The sequence below is a fragment of the Callorhinus ursinus genome, unplaced genomic scaffold, assembly GCF_003265705.2.
Source record: "Callorhinus ursinus isolate GAN/ISIS: 27379988/994484 unplaced genomic scaffold, GSC_fseal_2.0 scaffold34, whole genome shotgun sequence".
NCBI classification, from domain to species: domain Eukaryota; kingdom Metazoa; phylum Chordata; class Mammalia; order Carnivora; family Otariidae; genus Callorhinus; species Callorhinus ursinus.
Window position 1 is genome coordinate 651,012 of NW_027397096.1, and position 18,777 is coordinate 669,788.

Below are 18,777 nucleotides of genomic sequence, written 5' to 3' on the forward strand. Positions count from 1 at the left end.
GCGGAGGGGGGGGGGGGGGGGGGGGGGGGGGGGGGGGGGGGAAGGGGAGTGAAAGACAGGGACCAGTGGGGACAGGCCGGTGGCTCAGGAGCCCCCTAGCCCTGGCCAAAGGAGGGCCCGACTGTTGGCAGATGGATCCTGATCATTCCTCAGCTCACATCATGGTCAGGCTGAAGCAAGTCTGCAGGTTACCCCAAATCCCCCTCCTCAGACTGTAAATCCCAGCCTCCCCAAGGTCTGCCCAGAGCTGCACTTGAGCAGCCTGAGTCACTCCACCGGTCCCAACTCCCGGGGCCCTGGCTCGCCCTCTGAGGATGCAGTCCTTGAAGCAAAGTGACCAGAACTGGGCGATGCCAAGTCTTAGAGAAGGGACGTGGAGACTGAGTCATCTCAGCCGAGCAGCAGCCCGAGATTAAATGCCAGCTTTGCAAACACATTCTGACACAAGGCATGGCTCCTAGTTAGGCACCTCGGGGAGGGGGACCGCCGCGGCTTGGGCCCGTCAGGCCTGCTGGGGCTATCTGTGCTATGGCTGTGTGCTTGCCGTCTGGGTTGTCTGTCTGCTAATACAGAGACAACTCCCTGACAACTTCTGGCACCAGTTAGGAAATTTAGGGAGCAGGTGGTTCAGTTGGCAATAAATGCTCCGCGCTGGTAAATCCCCGGACCTCACCCCAAGACCGGGGACTCTGGCCCAGAGAAACCTATGGAGGGCAACGGCACTCACACCAGAAAGGGAAGTCCAGTGTTGGCGGATACCTACACACAGGCCCCGTGGACCCAAAGGTGTGCGTCCAGGTGCGGCAGGACCCATGCGTGCCAAGCCATCTCTCAGCCCCCCCCCCCAGTCCCCAAGGTCCCCCGGCCAGCTCCAAGTTTCACCTTCTTCAGGTGCACCCCTACTCCAGCTAAAGCTCCTCTGACCAGTAGCTGGTCCGAGGAGGGCTCTGGCTCTAGGGGAGTCAGTGAACAATTTGCACCATCCAAAAAGCAGCACTAATCCTGCACCCAGGCTGCCTTGTGGAGGTCAGGTCATGGGCCAGGTTGGAATGGAGTTCTTCAACTTCTCTTTCTAGTCTCACCACATTTTTTTTCCTTGGGCCAGGGCAGGAAAGGCTAAGAGAATATTGGACGATATTGGCTGAGCCAAGAATCTTGGGGTGATGAGGTGGGGGAAGACAGCTAGGTAGAAGAGAGGCAGCTTCTCAGAGGGATGATCCGCAGGGGAAGGTCTGGTGAGAGGCTGAGTAATGAACCGCCCCTCTCCACCTGGCCTGGTCAGTGAGTGGATCCTGCCTGCCACCCCTCCCGGGTTAGCACTGCACTCCCCCACCTCCCTGAGCGTCTTTCTCGCTTCCTCCACGGATGAAGCCTGAGACACTCACTGTGCTCGTGCCTGTGGCCGGGGTAAATGATCCGGAACACGTAGTCTGTGGCCCGCCCGGTGCCCATCTCCTCCACATCCACGGTCCGTATGCTGCTGCGTTTCCGTAGCTTGGGGAACACTTTCCCCTATGGAGGGAAGGGTGGGTGGTCGGCCTGTGCAGGGCAGCGTCTGATCCAAGGCCCCACCCAAGGCAGCCGCTAAGAACGCCATGTGGGGAAAGGAAGGACGTGAGCAGAGAACCCCCTTCACACATCCCTTTACTCAGAGTGTCCCAAGCCCTGAGGTACCTTCCCCTGCTGGGTCCAGAGTGGGGGCTCTAGCTGTCCTCGGGGCAGCAGCCCATTCTCCAGACAGGACAGAAAGGACAGCAGGTGTCCTCCCGGTGGGAAGTGCAGTGGTGGCCTCTGGACGCCATCCTGGCTCACCAGCACGAGCGTGCCGCCACCCTCTGTGGAGTGTACATGGGCGGGTGAGGCCAGGCCTCCCTGACACCCCCGGTCATCACCACAGCCCAGTCAGCCAGGCCTCCCGACTGGGTGCACGGGCATGACAGGAGGACAGGACATCCAATGGGCCATGCGCGGTATGCGGCTGGGAGAGGGCAGTCTCTCTCTCTCTCTCTCCTCAACCCTGTGCCCAGGACAAGGGAGGCTCACTTTGCTGGTGGCAGTGGATGCAGACGATCTGACTGAGGGGAACAACCAGGGCATAGTCCCAGTAAACGCTGGAAAGGAACCAGATCAATGTCACTGTGTTGCAAGGCCCGTCATCCCGCTTTCTTCATTTCCCACCGCCAAAACCTGTAAAATGACCCTAAAGACAGGAGGGCCATGGCCGAGAAGTGACCTCAGCCAGCCATGTCCGTCTGGGCCCGTGCTGTCATGGCACAGAGCCTGGCAGTCTCAGCTGCCTAGAGCTTGGCTCGGGCTAACCTCTTCATGCCCAGGCCTGGCTTGATCTTAGAGAGCTTGGGAATCTCTCCAGGCAGCCTATTCCTGCAATTCTTGGCATCGGGATAAGGAGTGAGGCCTGCCTCCTGGAGCAAGCAGAGTCTGTCCACCCCCCTGCCTGGAGTCCCAGAGCCCCCACCTTTTCTCCAGCTCGGAGTCCCCCAGAGTCCCGTTCATGAGCTGGTTGGGGGTCCACTTCAGAGTTAGGCTCTCTGCAGACTGGTGCAGGGAGAGGTAGCCAGGGACGGCCTCCATGTCCTCCTTCTATGGGGAGGAGACACAGCAGAAGGCAGAGGTGACAAGGTGCTGAGGCTCCCAGGAGAGGCCTATGAGACATAAGCTCCAGGCGGGAGCTGGGGAGCCTGAGCTAGTACAGTCACAGGCTCCTGCAGTGGAGGCCAGGAGGAAGGACGGGAAAACATGAGCCACGCGCAGATGTGGGCACCTCCTCCCCCCGGCTGGCCTGGTGCTACTGGCCCTGTCCTGTCAGCCTCCCGGACGCCAGGTATGTCCTGGGCCAGCTGTACCCAAGCCAGGTGTTCACCCTGCCTGCCGGTTGCCATTCCCACCTTTGGACAGCCTGGTTCTCAGCTAGCAGGGCAGATGCTAACTGAGTTGGCTCCTGCCAACTCAAGGCTGGGCACGAGGCATGTGAAACTGTGAAGTGAGGGGTAGGGCCCTTCTCCTCCCTTCTCTCTAGTCAAGCTCTGAGGAAGGGGACTTTCCAGTCAGGGGAAGGTTCCAGTCCTGGGCCTTTCAGAAAAGGGAGAGGGGGTGGGCATTAAGTTCGCTTACCGGCTGCACCAGCACGTTGTTCTTGCCATAGAGCAGCCGTGTCCTTGAATTCTGGTGCAGGGACTCCACATACTCGCGGGCGCAGGCAGCCAGCCTGTCTTCTGATGCACTGCCACTCGAATGCCGCTTCCGAATCTGGGCAGAAAGGCACAGCTCAGCGCCCAGCCCTGGGAAATCCCCCTCAGACAACCTGAGGCCTCCACGCGGAGCCTCTCTAGCTGACCCAGGGGTCCATTCTGTCCGGGGTCTGCTCTCGGCCGCCCTCTGCTCTCCAGCCGTGGACCAGTGGTGGGCTCCTGGCATTTATGTAAGTGCCAGCAGGGATAAAAGGCTCTCCTGAGGTAGCCGCGACCTTGGTGCATCTCTTAAGGTCCAGCCTGTGTCTGCAAGGAACATGGAGGCCAAGCTGCCCTCCCCTACAGGCCTATGGGCATAGCCTGGATAAGTATAAGGGGTGGGGAGAGGGATACCTACTCCTAGGGCTGGGCGCTTTGCAGGGGAGTCCTGGCGACTGGGGGGACCCCGGATACGGTGCCTCTGGACAAGCTCATCAGCAGAGGGGTCAGTCCAGTAGTGATCAGCTGTCTTGAGCTTGGTGTACTCCAAGGCACAGGGTCCCACTGTGAAGACAGGGACAGTTAGCTCAGATGGTGCCCCCTCAGCACCTGCCCCTCAGCCCCCACTGGCCCAGCACAGGCCTCTCTGCTCTCAGCTCACCTAGAAGAGAGGCCAAGATGGGGCCAAACACAGGATCTGCCAGTAATGCCTCCTTCTCGTAGTACTTGCTGCCAGGGGGAGAGACAGACTCATTCCAGGGCAGTCAGCCCACCAAGTATGGCCATCCCCACAAGGACCCTTTCGTGTGAATCACTAAGAAATGAGTCCACAAGGACTGAGCTCTGGGGGGTGCCCTGTGTGGTCTATGCTTTCCGGGTGCTAGAGGGGAAGACAGGCATGCCTATACACTGTTGGGGACAATTACGCATGCTGAAGGAGGGCTGAAGGACTGCTCAGGAGGTGAGCCCCAGGGAGGGGCTGCTTGGGGGACGGGGCAGTCACCTGCAGTTCTCCACCAGGTACTGCATGACCTTGTCCAACACTTTCTCGATGAGCGCTGTGCGCACCCATACATGCTTTAAGGCCTGTAGGCTGAGAGCTGGGGCCTTCCCGCTGGCAGAGCCCTGTCTCCGCAGGGCATCCTGGGTGCTTGCTAAGGGTTTCCTGCAAAGAGAGGGTGGGCTTCAGGAGTGGAGGGCCGGGGGGTAAGCCCCAGAGAGGTGGCGTTAGGAGCAGAGTTTGGTGCCACAAGAACCCAGAGGACTGACTAAGATGAGGGATTGAAGTGGGGGCTTGTGTCCAAAAGGAGCCAACCCCCCACCCTTAGGCTGGTCTCTCACCCAAGGGACCCTACAAGAAATGAGCCCAGGGAGCCAACCTGGGAGGGAGCAAATGACAAGTGCAAAGAGCAGATGGGAGTGATGGCAGGAGCTGGCCCAGGGCTCACCTGCCCTCTGCTTGTTGCTGTAGCTCCTGTACCTTGTGGCAAATCTCCCCAGCCACTGGGCATGTCTTCCCCACCTTGGTGAACAGGGCTGCCATCTTGTCACTGCGCAGGAAGCCCGCAGCACGGCGTCTCAGCTGATGTAGGAGGCAAGCCTCCACTGCACCTGAGCCACAAAGAAAGCCAGCACCTGAGCCTGGGCACGAGGGGGAAAGGGAGAAACACTCCTCTTCCGCACGCCTATGGAGAGCAGAGGGCAAAGGCAGGCCCTGACCCATGCCGGGAGGAGGGGGAGAGGTTTCAGTCAGAGGCAGGCCAGGCAGGACCTTCAGGGGCTGACATGCCATACCATCCCTCACCTGGTGGGCACATGCCTCCTGCGTGCAGCACTGCCCTGGGGCTGTGAGGACCAAAGCTGCCAGTTCCAGTGGCTCCCACCCCCGCCCACGAGGGCAAGCATGGACAGGGGATGCAGGGAGCACACGGCCTAGCAGCCCTCCCGGAAAGCATGGATGATGTGGTTGCTAAGGAACAGGGCTATGGGAAGGAGGTGAAATATGGATGAGGCCACTACAGAGATCAGACCCAACAGTGGCTCCTGAATTATGGATGAGCCCTGCAGCCGAGAGAGATTTCTATTTCCCATGCTGGGAGGATTTCCCTTCACTCATTCATGTTTTTAGGGGCTAGGCTTATACTCTCCATCTGGCTCCTGCAGGGAGGAAAGAAGGACTTTGGGGGGAAAGGGTGGGGAGTTGCCCCAGGCATGTGTAGAGTCTAAAAACAGTATGTATGGGGTGGGGGGTGTGCGGCCATTATGAGGGAAAGGCCCAGAAAGGGGAAGGGAGTTGATCACAGTCATGTAGTGGCAGAGCCAGAACCATGACCCACGACCCCAAACCTTAGCCCAGCCCCTTTCACTTCCTCCAGGTGTGTTGGGGGGCCCACAGGTGGGAGGAGGAGCGCTCCCCTCATGTCACAGGTGCTCTTTCTCTACGGATTGACAACAGTGCTTTGCCGGAGATGGGAGTCAGAACAGGGTCTGGAGCTTAGCACAGCCACTCACCACCCCTGGGAAATGTGGGGGAAAACACTCTGAGCCTGTTTTCATCTACGAAATGGGGCTACTTCTTAGGACTGGCATGAAACATTGCACCGGATGAACGGGGTAAAGTCCTTGCACGAGTCTGGAACCCAGGAGGCACTCCATCCTTGTTGGTTCCTGAGTCCTCAGCCCTTTTTGGCGAGATCCCGTTCCACAGTTAACCTGCAAGGGCTGTGTTTTTGCAAGACCTCTCCCTGGCGGGAAGACGGGGGTGGGGGGAGCCCCACAGGCTGCCCAGAGGTGGGTGGAGATGCCGTTCTCTCAGGAAGAGGGGGACTAAGGCCCCATCAACTTGACTGTGACTAGTGTTGTTAGAATATGAAGCCTGGCCTCAGGAAATAACCACTTTCCCAGGCTCTCACCTGGTTTTTGTTCTCATTTTCAGTAACTGACAGGCAGTCACTGCTGTCCTTAGGAGTTTTGTCTGGGGGCGCCCGGGTGGCTCAGTTGTTAAGCGTCTGCGTTCAGCTCAGGTCATGATCCCAGGGTCCTGGGGGATCGAGCCCCGCATCGGGCTCCCAGCTCCACAGGAAGCCTGCTTCTCCCTCTCCCACTCCCCCTGCTTGTGTTCCCTCTCGCTGTGCCTCTGTCAAATAAATAAATAAAACCTTTAAAAAAAAAAAAAAGAGTTTTGTCTGGCCCTCTCTGGTACTGAAGTCAAGAAGTTGGAAAGAGTCCCGGGGACTGACCTGGAGGCTGGACCAGGTAAGAGCATCCCAAGGGAGGGGAAATAAGGCAGGACCCTCCCTCTTTTAGGAGCTTCCTGCTGTGCTCTTCCCTGCTCAGGCCTCAGAGGACTTTATTTTATAAGGCACAGCCTTTCCCTCACAGCATGTTCACACGTGTATGTGCACAAGTGTATATACACAGATATACCTACACATATCATGTGTATATGGGGCATGTGGGGGAATCGCTACTTGTGTCCACATACTCCACTCCATGACTGTCCCCTTGGTCCCCAGAGGTCCTGTGTGGCCCTGTGATGTACAGGTGAGTGAGTCCCAGTCACTTGGTCCTAGGGTTGCAGCATCTGTAGGAAAGTGGTGGCCATTTCCTGGGATTGCACTCCCCATTCAGAGTGGGAGAGAAGCAGCACTGAACACGGCCAGGGTGGCAGGAGGTGGCACCAGTCCTGGAGGGAATCATGTGCCTCAGTGATGTGACTAATTGCTGGCATAATGAACCATTAGCCTTCCCACCTTGCCCAGGAGATTGCAAATGCAGCCAGGCTGGGGAGCCTGGGAATGGTGGGTAGTAGTGCTCCCATCCCGCCTGGCCTCCCCCACACTCTCAGGCAGCCTCTGAGCACAGGCATTAGGGTTCTCTGGGGTGAGCAGAGGCATCCCTCAGCAATTACGGCAAGTAGAGAATATCGAGAGAAGCCCAAGCATCATGCCCAGTACCCTCCTGCTCACCCCATGGCCCCTAAGTTCCTTCTGTGAAATGCAGGCAAGGTGCCAGGCAATGTCTGGGGAAGGAGAAATCACTCTCAACTCTTTACCTTCCAAGCAACGTAAACGACCATCTATGCCAGGTATTCTTAACCCAGTTCCAAGGGCTCCTTGGCCAGTGACTGTTCAAACTATACTTGTCCCTCCCCATTCCCACAGGGCTGTCTGCCCCTCCATCCTCCGAAAGTCAGCACATGCAATGAAAAATATTGCGTGCAACATGTAGAGAAAATAGTAATAACAATAACACTAACAATAATTGAGAACTACTATCCTAAGAGGAAAATCATTGGTGTGCTCCAGCATGCTAACCTGAGTGTTTTTCTGGATAAAGTATCTATGATTTTTAGCTTCTAAAAGGGATACTTGATCCCCAAAAGCTTTAGAATCCTTGCTCTAAGACTTTTGGGTTGAGCTGAACCACAGACAGTGGTCAAAACTCAGAGGTGCAAGTATAAAGACTCTCCCTGCCCTACAATGTACAGTGAACACCACTCAGAACTCAGTTGCAGCACCATCAGCAATGAGGTCCAATTCTCTCGCTGCCCTGGCTCCCCAGGGAGGGCCTCTCACAGACTGTCAAGCACCCCTTCCCAGGAGAAACCATCCAGAGGCCCATGCCTTGCCTTTCCTGACCAAACCAGAGCACCAAGCAGAACTCCAGCACCTCATTCTGCTTTCTGCCCCAGACTGCCACCATGACCCCTCCCCAGGGTAGAGGGCTGTGGCAGAAGATGGTCATCATGGCTTAAGCACCAAGCCAACCCAACCCATCCTCCTTCTACTTTTTTTTTAAGATTTTATTTATTTATTTGTCCGAGAGAGAGAGAGAGAGAGAGAGAGAGAGGAAGAGCACAAGCAGGGAGAGCGGCAGGCAGAGGGAGAAGCAGGCTCCTCACTGAGCAAAGAGCCTGACGTGGGACTTGATCCCAGGACCCCGGGATCATGACCTGAGCCGAAGGCAGATGCTTAACCGACTGAGCCACCCAGGCGCCCCACCCATCCTCCTTCTAAGTGAAGGCTCAGGAACCCCTGTTCCACTAGGTCCCGGTACCACCTACAGCAATCCTGGATCCACCAGAAGAGGGATGAGACATCCCTGACATCATCTAGCTCGTTTCATATGGGACAAATGTGTACTAATTAATACAAATCAACACTATTTTTGGTCATTGGTTGTACTGGAAAGGTTTGCGTGAATAAAGAGAAACAAAACAGAGAAACAGACATGGTTCGATAAGCATAACCCTCTCCCTCCTCACCTTGGTCTTCCAGTAGAACTTTGGAGCTATGGTGCCAGATGAGCCCATGGTACCCTCTCTACTCTGTCATCCCATCCCACTGACAAGAAGGCTCCGGGAACTATAAGAACCTTGCTGTGGACATCTCTCCCAAAAGGCGTGGCACCATCTTCCCAGGGAAAAGCTTGGAATGATAGGCCAAGACTAGCCCTGGAACTTTCCCTCACCAGCCTCTGATGTCCCAATAAGATCTATTAAAAGTTACGGGGTTTAACAAATGCTAAATGGGCTGGAGACCACAAGTGCTAACGGAAGCCTCTAGGGCCCCTCCCACAAATCCTTACACACTGATTTAACGATTCCAAGGAGTCCAGTTTAGAATAGAGAAGACATTGGTAGACAGAGATGGAAAGGACCCGGGAATTTACTAAATCTTCTCAGACCTCGCTGTGGGGAGAGCTGACTGGCACCATGCACCACTCCTGCGGGGCAGTGTGACACTATCCATCAGTAGTGCAAATAACCTCTAACCTAGTAACCCCTCTTCTGAGAACCTAGTCCACAGATATACCTGCAAGAGACTGGAAACTATCCTCACGTCCATCAATGGGGACAGGTTAAGTAAATATGGTATATTCACACACTAGCTCTGAAAACGAGGGAGGATGCTTCCTAGGAACTAACAATGAAAAGTTTCCTAAAGCAAGATGCAGGGCAGTATGATTGCATACCTTTTCATTACAAAAGGGGTGTGTACGGGGGAAACAGAGAATATAATTTCTTTTACTAGGATAAAAAATTCTGGAAGGATGCATAAGAAGCAAAAGTGGTAGCGGTTACCTGGGTGGAAATGGGTAAGTAGAGGGAAAGTGGGATGTGAATGGAGCTCAGTAAAGGAGTAAACTTTACACCGTATACCTTCTGTACAGTTTTGATTTATGAACCAGGTAATATATTATCAAATCAGAATAATAATTATAATAAACAGGTGACCATTCCAACCCAGATACCACGATTCTATTGTGAGATGATGCTAGAAACTTTCTCTAGCCTGGAGGTGAATCAAAACTCACAAAACCCAGAAAAGCTGGGTCTGTCCATGGGCACCCAGCCCCTTCACCAGCTCCCTCAGCAATCCCTCCCAACTGGCTTGGTTCCCCACCCCCACAAGAGCACCAGGGCTCTGCTTAGCTTAGCCACAGGTGATCTGAGCTAGGCAAGGACCAGAGAAAATTCAGTGGGCTGGGACAAGCTACAGTATCTCCAGGGCCCATAAGAATGGACTAAAACAATGGTTGCCCAGGACATGCAGCAGTGGTTAGAAGGGTCCTCCATCAGCCCAGGGAGCTTCAGCAACAACCCTGGCTCTCACATACATACCTGTTTTCAAATTGTGCTCAGCAGCCAAGGGGCCTGGTAATAGAGGGATCCACTGAATGGCCTTCGGAGAACTAGGCCAGTTGGTTGAGACACAGGGACACTGCATCCAGAGTCAGCACAGCCTGACATGAAGGCTAAGCCCAAGGCTCTGAGCCAAGAAGGGATGGTAACGGGAAGAGCAGGAGTGGCAAGTAACTGCTGCTCCCCCACCTCTGCTGGCTGCCATCTGTGCAACGGGGGAGTTGGGTGGTTGTAGTTTCCATAGAGAATCCAAGTGAGGAAAGTGAGGGGTGGAGCAGTCAGCCACAGGTGGCTGGTTTGGATCCTGGAGTTTTTGAGGATACCACTTAGAGCAGAATTTTTATTTTTTTTATTTTTATTATTATTAAAAATATTTTATTTATTTATTTGAGAGAGAGTGTGCGCATGAGCAGGGGGTAGGGGCAGACTCCCCGCTGAGCAGGGAGCCGGATGCCGGGCTCAATCCCAGGACCCCAGGGTCATGACCCCGAGCTGAAGGCAGATGCTTAACCGACTGAGCCACCCAGGCGCCCCTTAAAAAATATTTTTAAAGTAATCCCTATGCTCAACGTGGGGCTCAAACTCACGACCCCGAGATCAAGAGGCGCATGTTCCATGGACTGAGCTAGCCGGGTGCTCCGAGCAGAATTTTTAAAAGCAGAATGGCTTGGATGCAGCAGCCTCTCTGGAGTTAAAGGAATGGGTGGGATGGGCAGCCTTTTTTTTAAGGCGGAACTTCCTCCAACTGCCAATGGGAGAAATCAATATTTTGTCTGTAGCAGATGAAGTGGGAAGAGCAAAGGGGAGAGGGCAGGCCTCCCCCACCTCTGTCCTCCCCACTTCCCTGGCTGGCTCTTTCCACCCAGGATCTACAGCAGCTGCTTCGACCCGGAACGAGCATTTCTATGGTAACGAGAGTATATTTTCTGTCCGCCAGCCCTAGTGACGCTGACTGCTTCAGCTTTCAGAGGCAGTCAGCCTGGTTCAGTGCCCTAAGACAAGAAAGCAACTCTCCCATTCAGACTTTCTTCGTGAGGAGAAAGCACTGCCCTGATAATCCAGAACCCGGCAGGTGAGGAAAATGAAGTTCCTCCCACATACATCTATCTTCTTCACCCCGATGGAGATGCAGGGCAGAATCTGCATGTACAGCACTCACAATGGCTTTCCAGGGAACTGGGCCAGTGCTGGCCTCGCTCAGCTCAGCGAGGACCCACTGTCTCCCAGAGTATCTCTGAACACCCCGAGTCCACTGTTTGGTGACCTGAGCCATGTCTCCACAAGGGCCAACTGCTCCGCAATGCCCTACACCTCAGGGCTCCTCTCCTAGGTAGGCCACACGGGTGGACCCATCCTTGGGTAGCAAGGGCTTTGGAGCAAGACAGATATGGATTCAAACTCTGGCTCCTTTCCCTACTCGCTATTGACTTTGTGCAAACCACTAAATCTCTCTGAGCTTCAGCTGCAATGAGGGAAAGGAACAGGTCCCATCTCCATAGGTTTTTGAGTGACTACAAGCAATAGGCTATGCAGAAGTGCAAAAGGCTCCTTTATTACTTCTCAAGCACCCTGAAGGTGATCATTAGCATTGGCGTCTTTCCTCCCTGCACCTCAGGCCCAGCCCCTGCCTTTTTCCTGTCCCTACAGATGGTCTGTGTGCTCCTCTCTAAGGCACCCTGTCTACCTACACATTGGGTTTCAGCCCCTTTCACCTCTCAAGAACATCATTCCAGCAAACACCACTTCTCTTCCTTGTATCTTTAATGTTTCCCCATTAGGTTCTTCCCATTTGTACATAAACATTCTATAACTTCTCCAACTTAAAAACAAAAACAAAAACAAAAACAAACCCCCCCACCACCACTACCACCTCCCTTGGCCCTATATCCCCATTCAGGTACTGAACCATTTAGCTGCTCCCCTTCATGTAAAATTCCTCAGGAGAGTCGTTTATACTCACTGTATCTCTTCCTCCTCCTTTAAAAAAAAAAAAAAAACTTCACTATGGAAAATTCCAAATATATACAAAAGTAAAGAGGATGACAGAATGAACACCATGTACCCATCACCTAACTCAAGCAATGGACAGGTGGGTCATGACCCATCTTGTTTCAACTATACCACCTCCAACCACTTTTTCACTTATCCCCAGGTTATTTTGAAGCAAATTTTAGATATCATATATTTCTATCTATGACTACTTCAGTAGATATCTGTAAAAGAGATACATAAAAAAAGAGATACATAATACCTTTACAAAGTTATTACAAAAGAGATACATAAAAGATACATAATACCTTGATTGCACCTACAAAATTAACAAAAATTTCTTAATATTATTAAGTTCCTGGAGTTCAAATTTCTCTAATTGTTTAGATGCTCCAAACTCTCAGAAACATGGATTCTCGGATGAAATCCTGGAGCAGGTTCTAGAAGGCTTGATGGGGAAGGTTATAGGATCACTTTTTTTTTTAATTCCAATGTAATTAACATGCAGTGTTATATTAGTTTCAGATGTAAAACCTACCGACCCAACAGTTCTATATATTATTCAGTGCCCACCATGGTAAGTGTCCTCTTAATCCCCTTCACTTATTTCACCCATCTCCCCCCCCTGTAGGATCACTTTGAAGAACAAAGTAGAAAGTTGCTGGTGGTGGGGATGATGATAACGGCAACATTTACTGAGCACCTACTGTGTACCTGGCTCCATGCTGTGTGCTTTACCTGTGTCACTCCGTTGGTCCTCACATCAACATTCTGGGGTAGGTTCAGAGCTGCTGAGTAACTGGCCATGGTCACACATTTAGTGTGTGACCACCACCACAGGCCCACAGCCTCGTCCCAGTGCAGGGTGAGAGGAGTCACTTCCCCACAGGGGCCTTCCTTCCTACTCTGACTTTTTGCAGGTGAGAGGCAGAAGCCAGATACCCTGAGAATGAGCTGTTCATTCAGTATGGGTGGGAAGAAGAGAGAAGGAATCCCTTTCACAGACTAAAAACTGCCTGGAGTCTGAATCTCAGCATGTGCTGAAATAGCTCTGCTGCAACGTCTCAGGTGAGAGGCAATCCTTCCAGAGCATTTGCTTCTCTCCCAGCTCATTAGCATCTCCTCACCATTCCCCAGAGGAGCTCACCGCAGCCGACCTTCCAGTCTAATGAAAGCTGCTTAGCAACGGGGAGCGGGTCGTTAATAAAGCCCTGCTGCTCTTCCCAGCTCCACAGACTCCACCCGTCTCCCATCACAGCCCATCTTCAGCCCGAAGCAACAATCCGCAGATTGAGGATGTGCGCAGGGAGAGCTGGGACCCCGGTGACTGAAGGGCAGGGCTGACCTGGGCCTGGGTCCTGCCCCCAATGCCTTGTGTGGGGAGCAGAAGAGACGTTATGAGTCTGAGAACCTGCTGCGCCAGGCCAGCTCTGTAAACCTGTTTTACCCAGCAAAGGTTACAATCCAAACTCGGTGCCCAATCAGAGCAGAGCACACAGAAATACTGTGGAGGCAGCCACACCTAGCCATGAGCCCGAGGAAGGGCAGGTCCAGAGAAATGGCGGCTTCTCCAGTGCTCAAGGGTTGATGCCTGGATTACCTCAGATCCCCAACGGGAAGAGAGTAAAGTGTCCTCTTTAAGCATTGTACACTATTATTAGAAACGCAGAGTTCAAAGGCGAAATCTGGGACAGTTTGGTGTTTAACCTAACCTTGAGTTGCCCAAAAGCAAAAGTTAAAAGCACCATGGGTCACCTGGCTGGCTCAACAGGAGGAGACTCTTGATCTTGCGGATGGGAGTTTAAGCCCTACGTGGGGTACTTATCAAATAAATAAAACTTAAAAAAAGTTAAAAGCGCCTTGCCCTTGGGGTAGGAGGTGGCAGGAGACATCAGCTTACATCTGGGGATTTAAGAAGCCGCAGGAAAAACAAGGTGCATTAATTTGATTCAACAGTAGGTCTTTATATTAAACATTTCAAAGACGATTTTATGAAATGAAATGCAAACTTGACAAGCCTTTTTAAGATAAAAAAGTGAGATATCAGAGACTCCTTTCCTGCAGTGGTAGGTTTGGGCCTACTCCCCGAGCCCCAGCCTCTGGCTGCGGGCCTGATGCTGACAGCCATGCTGTGTGGTTGGAGAACAGCACACAGAGAAGCCCTCCCCACTGCCAGCCAGGGCTTGCCAGCAAAGCTTCCTCACAAGGTTTCCACCTACAAGGGCCTGACCAGCTTCTGGACAAACAGGTTTAGGAACAGCCACAGCACACACACAAGAAACACACACTCTAACCAGTCCTGGGAGTCTGCCTCCTCCCGTGGGTAATAGAAAAAGGGGTCTGGCACAACTTTCCTGGGTTTGCCCAGGGTCAGAGCTCACAGCACTCACAATGGCTTTCCAGGGAACTGGGCCAGTGCTGGCCTGGGATTCTTCAGTTCCATTTCTAAGGCTCTCCAGGAAGAGTCTGTTTCCAGTTCAAGTATCTCTAGTCTAAGGAAGCTGAGAGCAGCTCATCTTGCCCAGGCCCTGCCCTCCCCTGCCAAGGACAGAGGGGCCCAGGGCCCCAGTGCTCTCCAAGGCTCTAGGGAATGTGGCCACTCCGTGGTTAATCCAACCTCCACAGCTTTTGCTCTGCTCAGATCTCTCAGTACCTTCTCTGCACTCCAGTTCCTCCCAGAACAAAGCTGAATTCTGGATGTGGTTGGGACAACAGCAGGACCCAGTATAAGACTGGATCTACTTCAGACTAGAAATGCATTTCTGAGCATTTGCCCAGGGGTGAAGGAGACTGGCACATCAAAATCTTCAAAAAACCAAAGGGGTGCAGTTTTCCATCAATACATCTCTATTCTTTCTTCTACCTCCTCCCAAAAATCCCTGATTATGATTCTATTGTATAATGCATGTAAATGGCTTGCAGTCAGGAAAAAAGTTTGATAGTCACTGCTTTAAACATACCTTATTTTGAGCCCAAATTGGGATTTACCTCAACACTGAATACCAATTTTGACAAAGCCCAAGGATTCCTTTTTCCATGGGCTTGACTTAGCTTTATACTGTTGGCAACCCCTCCTGCTAACATTCCCCTCAGTGACAGCACTGAGCCCAAGACAGGGGCAGCAAAACTGGCAGAGGCTTGGAGATGCCTTTTGTTTGGCCCACACATTTTTTAAAAATGGGAATTTTGGGGTGCCTGGGTGGCTCAGTCCATTAAGCATCCAACTCTTGATCTCAGGGTCACGAGTTCAAGTCCTGTATTGTGCCCCATGCGCCGACTTAGAATAAATAAAAAAACAAATACATAATGGGAATTAGTTGTCAACCTTTGAAAATTGGGAAATTTCATATAAAAGCCCAGACTTACGGCTTCTCCTAAAATAAAACAAAGGCCATGGCAAGGCTGGGCTGGCATTCCTGCAGGAGCTGAATGGTGGTAAAGCAATACTCAGTTCACCCCAGTCCCCACCACCACTGCCTGCAGTCTCACACCCAGACAGCTTCTTGTGTGGACCGTTCTAGTCTGATTGTGGACATTTAAGTTTGCACTGGCAGACCTAAGGCACCTTCCTGAGATCCAGCAGAACCCTGGAGACTTGGGTCTATTTCACAGACCCCTGTTCTGTTTCAGCAACTACAACTGGCTGAAAGTAGAAGCATCATTCCTTTTGAGGGTAGTATCTCTGCCTGCTAGAAAGAGCCCTGGGCTTCCAGGCAGGAGACAAAAGTGAAAGCTCCACGGCTTCCTGGGGGCCCCTGCACTGATCAGAGGAGAGCTGACAGTTTGCTCATCCTAATTGGCCTGAATGTGGGATACCCACAACTCTTCTCCCTGCCTCTCTTTCCCCTATTCCCCCTTGGCCACCCACATGTGGTGCCCATGCACAAGCTGTTTGTGCTACTTTATTCTGTTTTCTGTATGTGTTGTATGTGGTCTGGATGAGGAATTAAGCCACGCATAACTAGGCCACCAGCAGAGCCCTTCTGGTGACAACGACAGATAGTGGCTGATGTCAAGGGGCAACACAAGTGGGAAGGAGTAGAGTTCTAATATTCTTCGAAGCCACTTATTGCAGACTACCATGCTTCTCCCCTAACGTAGGTTCTGCCTTGAGATTAGATTGCTCCTTGTAACTCTGGGAATCATAACATCTCAAAGAATTGGGAAACTTACCCAAAAGGAAGACGGTGGGAACTCAAATCCTGCACACCTAGTTTCAGCCTCAATATCCAAAGAAGGAAAGACAGACATTGCCTGAGCTCTTACAGTGCTAGAAATGCTCACATGCATCATCTCAATCCCCACAAAAATTCCTTGAGATAGGAATCCGTCCTCTTTTTAGGGGAGCAAACTAAGGGTGACAGAAGTTAAGAAACTTGTCCAAGATGACGTAAATAAGCAGAGCACCAGGATTCACGTGAATCCTTAGTCTGTCACTCAGGCTCTGCTCCCAGGCCATCTCTCCCCAGCTGCTCTCCCTCATCTCTCTGCTTTATTTTTCTTCATACCTTTATTACAGGATATATTTATGTGTACGTTTGGTTTTCTCTCTCCCCACAAAATGTAAGCCCTTGGGGGCAGAGACTCTATCTTGTTATTGCTGTTTCCCTCTCCGGAGAACAGGATCTGGCTTGCGGCAGACCCTCAGCATTTGTTGCTAGACTGACGGTGGGCAGCTCTACGTGCCTCACCACGGTACTGTCGAACAGTGCTCTTTCCCTCACTCACTCCTTTCATTCCTTCCTCTCAAGAAATACACAACCTCCCTTCCACAAATCCCAAACACCAATCTCAGAGGCCAAGGAAAACAACATAGAGATGGCAAGCTGCCCCCTCAGAAAGGGAGCTGAAAGGAAGATTGAATTCCTGCAAACCCAAGAAAACTCTATTGTATGTAGAGACAGGCTTGCCTCTGCAAAGGCAAAAGTCTTCACAGTGAGGAGGAAGGGATGCTTCATTACTGACTTTTTCCCTTGTAAGGCAGGAGGGCTTTTGGCTTTCCCTCCTATCGTAGCCCATGTTGTTTTGCACCCAATCCAGTGCTTGGAGAGCTGGGATGCCAGAGCAACACAGGTGGGATTAATTAGAAAGTAGATGTGGCACAGAAAGCACCCAAAACTACAAACCCTTCCCCCAAAGTTAAAGTAAAAATAAACCAGAGCAGTGATTCCCAAACCAGAATTACCTAGGTCAGTGGTTCTCAAAGTGTGGTCCCTGGACCAGCAGCAGCAGAACCATCTGTCAGAAATGCAAATTCTCAGGCCTACCCCAGACCTACCAGAATCAGAAATTCCAGGGCTGGGACTCAGGAATCCATCTTTGAACAAGCTCTTTCGGTGACTCTGATGCACACAAAGGATCAAAGGAACTAGATATACGTAGATCCTTGGGCCCTGGAGATCCTGATTCAGGACCAGGCCCAGGGAGATCTCAAATGTTTCAAGAGTTGGATTCTAACCATATTTGAAAACTACTAAACCTGAGGAGTGTTCTTTCCTCGGCCTAGGACAGTGTCTGCAGTTCTAAACCCACTTCCCGCAGCCCCCAGTCACTCACCACACAGAGCAATGATGTGGCTGCTATCCTCATGCACAAACTTCCTGGTGACAGCCTCCTCCATGATTTGCTTCACCTGTGGACAAACAGGCAGCATCTTATTTATTTTTCCGATCAAAGGCCTGTGGGCAAGTAAACGGCTTGGCCCTGCTCTCCTGGTCTGGATTCAGACACTTGCAAAATAGAGAGTAAGTAGGGATAGGAGGGGTGGGGAAGCAAAGCGTTTCCTTGGAAAGGCAACCAGGAAGAGAGATGTCATAAATCCACCAAGCAATCAGTGCAGATGTTTCAGTCCAGGAGGAAGCACCCCACTGTGGAGAAGGGGAGGATGCCATTTACTCATCTGTACTTAGCCGGAGAAGGGCTTCTGGGCAGGCACACTGTCCTTTAGGGACAAACTAGCTCACTACAGGGTATAGACAAACAACCTGCCCCTCATTTACTCCCTCTTCTCCAAGGTTAGGGTTCATGCAGGCCTCAGAGACACTCTCCACATGCTTGCAAGCCCAGCCTTCTTTCTGTCTCAATAAAATCCTGATGTTTTGGGTTCCTACCTGGATATAAAAGCTTCCAAATACCTTGTAAGATAAGCAGTCACATCTTTCTTTAAGAAAGCACTTTTAAAAAAACTACACGCATACAAAACTTTTTTATTGGATAGTAAAACTATAGAGAAAAGTATATATCATAATTATACAACTTGATGAATTTTCACAAGTTGAACACACCTGTCAAACCAAGACAGATGAAGAAACAGAACATGTGACCAGCACCCTCAGGCACCCACCACTGTCATACTTCCTTCCAGTCACTACTCCCTTCAAGGATTCCTGCTATCCTGACTTCTTATATCATAGAGTCGTTTTGTGGGTTTTTATACTTTTTATAGATGAAATCAGTGTGTAGAGTTTTGTGACTGGGTTTCCTTATTTATTTATTTATTTATTTTTAAGATTTTATTTATTTATTTGAGAGAGAGAGAGTGAGAGAGCATGAGAGGGGAGAGGGTCAGAGGGAGAAGCAGACTCCCCACTGAGCAGGGAGCCCGATGTGGGACTCGATCCTGGGACTCTAGGATCATGACCTGAGCCGAAGGCAGTCGCTTAACCAACTGAGCCACCCAGGCGCCCTCCTTTTTTTTTTTTTTTAAGATTTTATTTATTTATTTGACAGAGAGAAACACAGCGAGAGAGGGAACACAAGCAGGGGGAGTGGGAGAGGGAGAAGCAGGCTTCCCGCAGAGCAGGGAGCCCGATGCGGGGCTCGATCCCAGGACCCTGGGATCATGACCTGAGCCGAAAAGGCAGATGCATAACCGACTGAGCCACCCAGGTGCCCCTGTGATTGGGTTTCTTTTGCTCTCTGGTATGATTGTAAGATGTGTTCATGTTGTATGTA

The 18,777-nt window shown here is 51.7% G+C and overlaps 1 protein-coding gene across 8 annotated transcripts in view; it reads right to left on the minus strand.

Moving 5' to 3' along the window:
- Window positions 1-18,777, minus strand: part of SGSM2 (small G protein signaling modulator 2) — a 43,758-nt gene that overhangs the window by 22,057 nt on the left and 2,924 nt on the right. For 7 of the 8 annotated variants that reach the window (XR_012374387.1, XM_025851364.2, XM_073879267.1 and 4 more), the window contains exons 2-11: window positions 17,380-17,455; window positions 4,637-4,799; window positions 4,192-4,353; window positions 3,850-3,917; window positions 3,607-3,752; window positions 3,133-3,267; window positions 2,477-2,601; window positions 2,044-2,111; window positions 1,675-1,835; window positions 1,386-1,512 (exon numbers count right to left, since the gene is read on the minus strand). Coding sequence is in view for 7 of the 8 variants with exons in the window: in XM_025851364.2 (XP_025707149.2) it covers window positions 1,386-1,512; window positions 1,675-1,835; window positions 2,044-2,111; window positions 2,477-2,601; window positions 3,133-3,267; window positions 3,607-3,752; window positions 3,850-3,917; window positions 4,192-4,353; window positions 4,637-4,799; window positions 17,380-17,455 (1,231 nt within the window). In the remaining variant the exon portion in view is untranslated. The remainder of the gene's footprint in view (window positions 1-1,385; window positions 1,513-1,674; window positions 1,836-2,043; window positions 2,112-2,476; window positions 2,602-3,132; window positions 3,268-3,606; window positions 3,753-3,849; window positions 3,918-4,191; window positions 4,354-4,636; window positions 4,800-17,379; window positions 17,456-18,777) is intronic. The other variant, XM_073879272.1, reaches the window with a different exon arrangement.